This window comes from Fragaria vesca, linkage group LG7 (assembly GCF_000184155.1).
Source record: "Fragaria vesca subsp. vesca linkage group LG7, FraVesHawaii_1.0, whole genome shotgun sequence".
NCBI classification, from domain to species: Eukaryota; Viridiplantae; Streptophyta; class Magnoliopsida; order Rosales; family Rosaceae; genus Fragaria; species Fragaria vesca.
Window position 1 is genome coordinate 12,764,356 of NC_020497.1, and position 9,871 is coordinate 12,774,226.

A 9,871-nucleotide genomic window follows, 5' to 3' on the forward strand; every position below is an offset into this window, starting at 1 on the left:
CATTTTTCCAGCGAGATCACCCAAAATTTCAAATAAAGTCAATATATAAGGAAACTGGAATTATCTCGCCAGAAACTAGAATTCGGCGGACTCGTCGGAGAGGGAAAGTGATCGGGAACGCTGCTCGAGTCCGGCGGGGTGGGGGGGGGGGGGGGGGAAGGCGCACCGTCGTCGGCGCACGTGTGCTCCACATCGTTATATATATATATTATGTTGTGGGATATGGGCTCTAATCTTAGTCAATGGTTCAGGTACGAGAAGTATCATGTCTGTTATGGAGGTGAAGAGGAAGCGAGAAAATCTAACTATACTGATATGGTAAGTGAAGCTCTGTTTAAAACCCTTATGTATGTCTCATTTGAAGAACCTAGTTTAACTCCCTCTGTTTATATATTGATTCATGAGATATGCTTCAAACTTGTATATCTATTTATATGAACACTTAACTTGGAAATTAGTTCTTCATGTTTTACATTGTACATGCTCCTAATGAGCTATTCTTGTCCTCATAGAAAAGTCATAGCAATCTAAACGATTAAAATTTGTTAATATCATCAATAAAGTCAGTCGAGTATGACAAGCTATAGGTGAATGATGCTTTGTTACTAATTAAGCTGGTTACTTTTCATTGGCTTTTTAGGTGAATAAATATTATGATCTGGTTACCAGCTTTTATGAGTATGGCTGGGGAGAATCCTTCCATTTTGCACCCAGGTTCCTCCTTGTTCCTATCTCCAAATGAAGCCATGGAATCTTTTTATGTAAAAACAAAAAACCAAAGGCATTTCATCTCTTTTGCAAGAGTTACTGAAAGATGAACCTTTCTCTTGCAGATGGAAAGGAGAGTCTCTTCGAGAGAGCATCAAGCGGCATGAACACTTCCTTGCCTTGCAACTAGGACTGAAACCCGGACAGAAGGTTTGACTCGTAGACTTAATGTAACACGGCTTATTAAGCCAGGGAGATATTTTAGTATTTGGTGCAATATATTTACTTTGTTATTCTATCTTTTGGTGCTAGGTTTTGGATGTAGGTTGTGGAATTGGAGGACCACTTAGAGAAATAGCTCGCTTCAGGTGAATGCCATTTATTTATTTTTACTTTGGTTGAGGTCTCGTGACTATGGTATTTCAATTATGAAGTTGCATACATCTAGAGGCCAGACTATGCTATCGAACGTGTTTTTAGCTCCCTTATATGCATTGTTTTTTCTTTTTTTGAATCTGTACTGCAATTACCTAATAATATTACATATAAGTAACATTGATTATTAGGCAATTCTGTAAGTGCTTATTAGTAGAAGATAATATAATTATTCAAGAAGAAAACTGTGGGAATTCTTGTCAATAATTTTGTATATGGTGTTTATGCAGCTCAACGTCAATTACTGGGTTGAACAACAATGAATATCAGATATCAAGAGGAAAGGTTGGTACATATTGAACACCTTTCTTTGATATAATTTCAGTTGCTAGTCTGGAGTATTTCTCAATATTCTTCAATGGAAGTATAAAATATAAAAAGATGGTTCTTTTTTTATTTTATTTTTCATTTTTGGAATTATTACTGGGATGATTGATGATTCTGTTGCAAGGTGGCTTAGTCTTCAAGATTTTTTTTTGCTTTATAGGAACTGAACCGCATCGCCGGAGTTGACAAGACCTGTGATTTCGTTAAGGTTCGTAGTCCAGTATATGAAGTTCATGTTCCTACTAGGTTACTTCATGAAATACTCCCCGGCCTCGTTCTTAATTTTCTACAGTAATTAGCTAATAATATATACTTCGTACTTGTTTCTAATGATGCAGGCCGACTTCATGAAAATACCATTTCCTGAAAATACGTTTGATGCAGTATATGCAATTGAAGCTACGTGCCATGCACCAGATGCAGTAAGTTGCCTTTTCAGTTTTTAGCTAGGGGGCTTCCAACTCATAAATATTAAAAGCAAACACTCAGTGTTATATCCAGACACATCTGTTGGCTAAATGTTTGGTTCGTTCTGTGCAGTATGGATGTTACAAAGAGATTTATAGAGTACTAAAACCTGGTCAATGTTTTGCTGCATATGAGTGGTGCATGACTGATTCGTTTGATCCCAACAACGCAGAACATCAAAAAATTAAGGTATGGACCAGATGCATAAATCTAGGTGTTTGTATGAACTTTAAATTACTTCTGAATGGATTTTAGATTCTGAGTACACACATATATGAACACAATTGTGGTGACACAGGCAGAGATTGAGATTGGTGATGGCCTTCCGGACATCAGATTGACAGGGAAGTGCCTTGAAGCTTTGAAACAAGCTGGTTTTGAGGTCAGCTGAACGGTTTATCCTTCTTTCTGAAATCTTATGACATATGTGGAAAGTTATTGTATAATTGTATCTGCTTCCTTTTTCTTTTAACCAAAGGTCATATGGGAGAAAGATCTTGCAAAGGATGTAAAGGAGTCTCCTCTTCCTTGGTACCTACCTTTGGACAAAAGTCGCATTTCACTTAGTAGTTTCCGACTAACAGCTGTTGGCCGCTTTTTTACTAAAAACATGGTATGATTATTAATATTATGGTTATTACAAGGATTTGGAAAACCACTTTCTTCTGTTGATTTTGCAACATAGTAAATATTTCTTTGCTACTTTTCATGTAGGTCAAAGCTTTAGAATATGTTGGACTTGCTCCGCAAGGAAGCCAAAGAGTTCAAGATTTTCTAGAGAAAGCTGCTGAAGGGCTAGTCGAAGGTGGAAAGTAAGTAATTCTTTTCTAAATTGGAGTACAAGAAGTGAATTGGATTAGAGTGATTCAAGGTATTTGCATATACTGGCTATACTGACAACATTCTCTTGGTTATGATCTTCAGGAAAGAGATCTTCACACCAATGTATTTCTTTGTGGCCCGTAAGCCACTTTCAGCTGCAGATAGTCAGTAAATTAGTAGTGCAGACTAGTTAACCTGCCGCCGTGGTTTCAGAATCCTCCGGGGATTCGAACTATGGAGAAGATGTACGTTAGAATGGATCTGTGATCATGCCCATCTGACATGGAAGTTGTCATAGCTGCTTGTGTGTGTTTTATCCTGTGTGTTTATTATTAGCATCTGTATTTGTATTTGTACTTGTCAACCTTGTCTACAGACAATGAGAGAGCGAAATTTCGACCCTGGTTCAGCTGGTTTGTTTGTTTGTTCATGTATTGTTTGTTTCTTTGTTTATTTCATTTACTATTATTCCCCTGCATCTTCATGTGGAAATTTGGACTTTGTTCAGCAGCAACATGTGCAGAAGCAAACATATCTTAGTATCAAACTAGCCGGTTTGCCTGTCATTTAGTTTGAACATATTCTTGCTATTTTCTCTTCTTTTAGCTACTTTCCTCCGGTTGCTCCTATTAGATTTAAATCTTGTTGAAAGAAAGCGAGAGTAGACATAGTAACTCTCACCCCATCTGGTATAATGTCTTGCTTTGTTTCACATCTGACAGAATGCATTATTTTCTGGACGAGATTATTTTATTTATTTTGTCAAAAAGAAGGTATATTTTTGTTCATGAAGGAAATCAACGTGCAACCTGCTTACAAGTAATGAATTGACATAGTACTGTTGTATTTATTCGTTAGTTGTGACTTGTAGTCACTAATCTCTGTAGTCTATAGCACACAAAATTAGACTTGTAGCGTTTTCTAATCTTCAAGTATGAGATGTGAGAACCCGAGGACCAAAAAATCACGTAAAAGGTACCCTATATTGAATAAAAGAAAGAACACGACCAATTAAAACATACATCTAATGTGCCTCTCCTATGTTAAGGTCATGAAGTGGGAGAGAAACATCCCTAGCTACATGTATTATTTAGTTAAGAGTCTCTCAAATTACTTTCAATAAGGACTCCTCAACTCCCTCAAGGACTTTCAAGTTCATTCTTGAGATGATTATTAGTGAGGATATTTTAAACATTAATGTATATTGATCACAGGATTGAACCTAAACGTCCTTAATGAGTTCATGTTTGATCATTTCTGTCAAGAAAGTATAGTAAGATAAGAAGTTTGGTCATCGTATAATGCATCTTTTTTTTTCTTTTTCCGATCATACGTACACGGTGCATACTTATATGTGAATATTGTTCTATGGGATTAATGGCGTGTATAATATGTAGACAAGACTTGGAAGAGGAATGAACGTATTTCAACTTTATGTTTTCATTCAAACAACTTTTTTGAAATACGAAGTGTATTTTATCAAAATACATGGAGATAGGGATACAAGTATGGAACTCAAATGAAAGAGAAGTCATTCAAAGTTATCTTTGTTGTGTTTCTATGATTCTAAGCTTTCTCTAGTTGTAAGAAGTTGGGTTCAAAGAGGAGTAAAACATGTTTGGAAAATACTTGCGTCCAGACTAGTATGTGTGTGTGTGTCTTAACTCTCTCTTATTTACATACTTTTACCAATGCAAATCATAATCTTAACCATTTAAAAGTTGAATTAATCGACAAAGATCACAAAAAATTAATTCGTTTGCTCAGCCGATTGTATCGAACAAATGAATAGTTCTGATGAAAGTTAACAATTTTATGATCAACCATCTATTTGTTTGATGCAATTGGCTGAGCAAACGAATTTTTTTTACATCGATTTTTTATAGATGTGATCTTTATCGATTAATTCAACTTTTAAACGGTTAAAATTATGATTTATATTGGTAAAAGTATGTAAATAAGAGAGAGTCCGGACGCACACGTACATACTAATCAGAACGCAAGTATTTCCAACATGTTTTTATCATGTTTAGTAGAAGTGTCATCAAGACTAGATCAAATATTACGACTTACGAGTAAAGTTGGTGTCCGATAACTTCATCCGGCAAAGAATCACTAGTAGCTAGCTCGTTTACTAGTTCATATATATAGGACGTGAAAAGTCAAGAAAACAGACTATCATGATGATGTTGGTTTGCAATATGAAACCAGGTCAACCTTTGTAATTAGTCTACAATATGAACCCTCCATCATCTGTTTTCATATTTTAGTGGAGATGGAAAAGCTAGATGCATGTCTGCGGATTCAAGATGCAAATGGCACCATTTCAAGTCACCGAAAGTCGTTTTGTTCTATCTGGCTTTTCTTCTTGTCGCACCATGAGAGTGGCTTTTCTTCTTGTCCCACCGTGAGAGTATGAGACTAATTTTTCAAAAACTAAGATAATTTTATTACTTATTCATGATTAAAAGACACATACATCAGTCGTCGTTTTATTATACAAGTTACCGAGCTAAATGACAAGCGACCTTATTATAATCGACTAACCTCATTTATTGATCTACAACAAATAATGAAGTCAAATTAAATCTATCTAATTCCTATGAGAGGTAATACCCCTTTTGCCTAAGGACCACTGTGAGAGTATGAGACTAATAAGCATGACTCTTCTCTCAAAATTGATGTCCTATATATGGCACCTTATCATCTTAATCTTCTGCTACTTGTATGAACATTCTGAGAGTCCAAGAACTGAATGACTAACAGAAGTATTTTTTTTGATGTTCACAATGACCAAGTTCTCTAGCATTCTAGAATCCAATTGCGAGCAATTATGCTCTATTTGTAGCTACAAAATGGCGAGACAGCGAGAATAGTCGCCGATTTCAGCCATTGGAAGTTTGGAACATGCCCCTCATGTCAATTTCTAAAGAGGGGTAACGTCTTCACTGAGTTTACGACATAGTCTTCTTCAAGTTACTCGATCGAATTGATTTCGTCCTAGTTTGGTGTTTTGGTCCAATGCTGGAATTGGGTGTATTTTTGTTGTTAATTTGACTTCATTTTTTGTATTGAAAATGAACCCCCCAACCCCAAGCCACTCGAATTGGTTGGTCAGCTTTCTTGAAAGTGACCTTGTTCACAACTTGAACCCACCAGCCAACATAGAGTTGTAGATGTCGACAGGTTCAAGTTGAACCAGAAATATCACTCCAAAAATTGTTGTATAATTCCTCTTTCGTTTTTCAATTTATTCATGTGTGGCTTCAAGAAGAATTGGTGTTACTAATGTCCAAAGCACTAAAGCTATAGCCTTATCATTACCTGAAAAGCGTGATTTTAGAAAAATCATTGTGGGAAGGGACTTCAAAGTTGTAACGATTGTGTCAATGGTGTTTGCTACATTTTTTGGAAGCTAAACACCAAGACATTCATCGTATTGCTGCATTTTTTGACTTTCTCATATTTTTCATGAAGCAAACTTCAAAGCGGGGACTTTAGCAAATCCCAGCCATTCCAAACATATTTAAGAAGAGTACTGTTTTAAAATTTGTGCTCGGTTAGGGTTGTCCTCAAGCCTTGAATGATATAGTTCTTGTTCGCTCCTAAATTGTTTAAACTCCTCTTTCATGTGTGGGTGCGGGTTCAAATTTTAGGGCACAGAATCATCTACACATGATATTTCCTGGGACAATCTTCTCAAATTGTCCATATGTTGACAACGGGTGGACGATAGAAAAGGGCATAGAGCCAATTGTCGAGACATTTTGTCAACACATAAATCATGAGTCAGATCTGTAATCGGCAAAAACCAAAAAATCAGATCTGTCAATTCCCCAAAAAGATGCTTGCTTTGGATTTTCACACACACACAATAAGCTTGAACAATATTCTTCAACTCTCTAAACCCACCAGTGCAACGAGAATCAAAATGAGAAACACAGAATCACAGAATTTGCAGGAAAAAAAAATATAACAATGTTCAATTCCCTTAAAAAAATAACCAATGTTATTAAGACCAAAACTTTGATGTGCGTACATTTGCCAATAACGAATAATAGTCAGACAGAGAAAAGAATAAACTCATTGCTGTTGTCAGCTTTCTTAAAACGCATCGCCGCCGCGTCGCCACCGCCGCTCAAAGCGCAGGTGTTACTGTTATTGTTATTGAGCTGGTTATGGTGGTGGTCGTCGGGGTGGTTAGGCGCCGGAGGGTGGTAGTACTTGCGACTGGTCTGGGGGCAATTGGAATGAAACCTACAGGCCACTCTGGCTCCCTGGTCCAAAAGCTCCACCAACTTCATACCCATCTCGGAAAAACAAAACAAAAGAGTGTTTGGAAGGCAAGGAAGGAGAGAAACAGAGGGGGTTGGATTTAGAAGACGTCCCAGAAGTGGTTTATGAAGACAGAAGCTCCCATGAAAATTAGGAGAGACAGAGAACGATGACGGCAGATGTGTGAAGCCTTTGAGCTGCTTTTATAGCTGTCTTTGCTTCACCTTTCCCCTAATAATTTCTCTTTTTTATTTCCAGGGTGGGGCTTTTAACTTCTTTTATTTCATATTTGGCCCATTCTTTTTTTATTTTTAGGTGCTTCGTTGGTGGTTGGCTTTTCACATTTTACCGAATATTAGGTTGGCTTGTGTGACGCGTTTGCTATCAGGCCCTTCAGGTTTCGTGTATTTGACGTTACGAAAAATGAAGCAGAGGGCTTATTCTGCCCCAGAAAGCACCTACTTCTATTCCTATTGAGATGAAAGTCCTGCAAATACTACATCAAGTAGACGGTGCTCAGATAGTCTAGGCACTTGTTTGGCTCTTGGCTGGAGCCTTGAGAGTAAACAATTGGGATATATTTTTCTTTTTTAAGAATGAAGTATGCTGTCTTTTTTGTGTTAATACGCATTGTAAAAGAAATATTAGACCCATATGTATGCTACTTTTACAACCGGAAGTCCTAAATAAGGAAAAAAAAAAACACACGCATTGAAGAAAGTAAGAGGAAAACTGAGACGCTTCATCTGCGATTAAGTTTTCATTTACCGTGAATACTGATAATAACTCAATTTCGTAACTAGTCATTAACAAAACAATTTTTTCACTAAGATGCTCATGTGAAAAATTTGTGTTATTGTATTTCCTAAAAACGAGGGTAACGTAAATCTTAATTTTTTTTATATGATTAAAAAATATATAATTAGTTTGGTTTTACAAGCCAAACGAGGTCCTAAATTTGCAGAAGATAATGATGATTGTCCGATTCTACGGTTTAAAATGGATTAAGAATCGGACAGTGTGTATGCCCACTTGGTCAAATCAAAAGAAAAGGTAAAAGAGGTCAAAGTATAAATAAGAGAATGTATGGGGAAGAGATGAAAAAGGGTAAAGTTGTGAACCACAAAATGTCCGAATTTCATGGGAACAGAAACGCGTTTGGACTTTGGACTCGGTAACTCTGGGCTTGTCTAAAAATGCGCACCATGTTCGCCGCGTTACGACTTTAACTCTGTTTATTCCAGTTATACCCCGGCCTTGGAGTCAAAATTACGGGGAGTACCTTTCTGACTTTTTGACTTGCACCACAGATCTACGACTAGTCGTCCTCCTCTAGAGAGGGACGCTGCCCGCCCAAAACGACCCTTCTTTTCCATTCTTATTATTTATGCCATATTTTGGAAGGCTCTAATGACCAAAACAAAAGGAGAAAATGGCATAATTTTGTTTAAAATCTCAATCTAATAATTTTTTTTTTGCAAAGGTTCGTCATTCAAGTTACATAGAGATAGCTCACATAAAGAGCTAAGATAAAATTGAACTACTACTCGTAGGTAACCCTAATTCACTTAAAACCATGATATAACAGTACATAGATAACCTAACATGCAACAAGTACAAAATTGCCCTCCCTAACAGTTGTGATGCCTGAAGGAATCAAAACAAAACTAAGCACTTCACCAACTTATTCGATGACTTAAAGGGCACACTATAACAAGATACACCTAAGAATGCGATCTAGCCCCATCTAACACAAATTAGCACGAGACGGAGGCCCAGCCCAAAATCCTAGGCAATAAGCCCAGGCCCATTTGCTATGGGCACCCATGCTTCACCTCAACCCCATCGTCGTGGTCGACGGATCTGGGAGCCGACCTTGCCTCCACAGCAAAACCACCATCATCTCCAACCTGCTTTCAAAGCTTTGGAACTAGACAAATGACTGAAGAAAGAAAAGAAATCGTGTTACAATACAAGCACTTATCGATTCAAAGAACCAAAGAAAGTAATTAAGCTGGATCCAGTTAATAATAGAATTGATCGATGTCTCCATCCAAAGTCCACTTGCTACGTACGTACCGCCACCCCCGTAACAAGTTGATTAACACAATTAAAAAAATCTAATTGAAAACCATTATTAGTATCATCACTTCACGTCACCCTCCCTCCGTACTACAACATACCAATTGGTACCAACCTGCCTACCAACGTAAAGTCATGTTAATTATTTAAGCCAATTTGCGCCACCATTAGGCTTTTAATAATGGATTTCTTCATTTCTCTGCTACATATATACATACGACCACGGCAAATACGTACTATACCAATTTAAACACATATGCTTAATTCACTGTCGAATTTTTATATATAGTGCATATATAGTAAGATATCTTTTTGTTCATATGAATCTACGACCCACCTTTTCGAGCGACGAAAAACTACAAGAAGGGTTGAAGAAGTACGTTTTCACATACATTATAAGGAAACCGATCGACATATATGATCGATATATGTAGATATATCATCCCCCGTCTCCATCAGTATGATCGACTGATATGAATGATGAGCTAGGTTATGAAGAGCTCATCAACTGGTTCTGGAAGTCTCCTATACGTACAAAATAATTAATCAACATCATGATGATGAAGAGGAAATCAAGGTGCTTGGTATTGAACTTCATCTTGATCAATGATCATTGAGCTTCATCTTGCCCTAGCTACTTGATGTGTAAACATTAATTGAAATTAAAATGTTTAGACCTAAAACTGCTCGAATGCTCGATCAGGATAGTCAAATTCATGAGAAAGTTGAATCGTTTATCATAAACGGTTTATGT

General features: G+C 37.0%; 1 protein-coding gene across 1 annotated transcript in view; it reads left to right on the top strand.

Annotated features, from left to right (window-relative positions):
- The window catches only part of LOC101293342 (cycloartenol-C-24-methyltransferase-like), a 5,343-nt gene extending 2,139 nt beyond the window's left edge, over window positions 1–3,204 (top strand). Inside the window, exons 3-14 of the mRNA XM_004307175.1 lie at window positions 252–318; window positions 641–714; window positions 834–918; window positions 1,021–1,076; window positions 1,374–1,428; window positions 1,631–1,678; window positions 1,809–1,892; window positions 2,011–2,127; window positions 2,237–2,320; window positions 2,417–2,551; window positions 2,653–2,750; window positions 2,863–3,204. Coding sequence (XP_004307223.1) covers window positions 252–318; window positions 641–714; window positions 834–918; window positions 1,021–1,076; window positions 1,374–1,428; window positions 1,631–1,678; window positions 1,809–1,892; window positions 2,011–2,127; window positions 2,237–2,320; window positions 2,417–2,551; window positions 2,653–2,750; window positions 2,863–2,932 — 973 coding nt within the window. The 3' untranslated portion in view covers window positions 2,933–3,204. The remainder of the gene's footprint in view (window positions 1–251; window positions 319–640; window positions 715–833; window positions 919–1,020; window positions 1,077–1,373; window positions 1,429–1,630; window positions 1,679–1,808; window positions 1,893–2,010; window positions 2,128–2,236; window positions 2,321–2,416; window positions 2,552–2,652; window positions 2,751–2,862) is intronic.
- The last annotated feature ends 6,667 nt before the right edge of the window (window positions 3,205–9,871 follow it).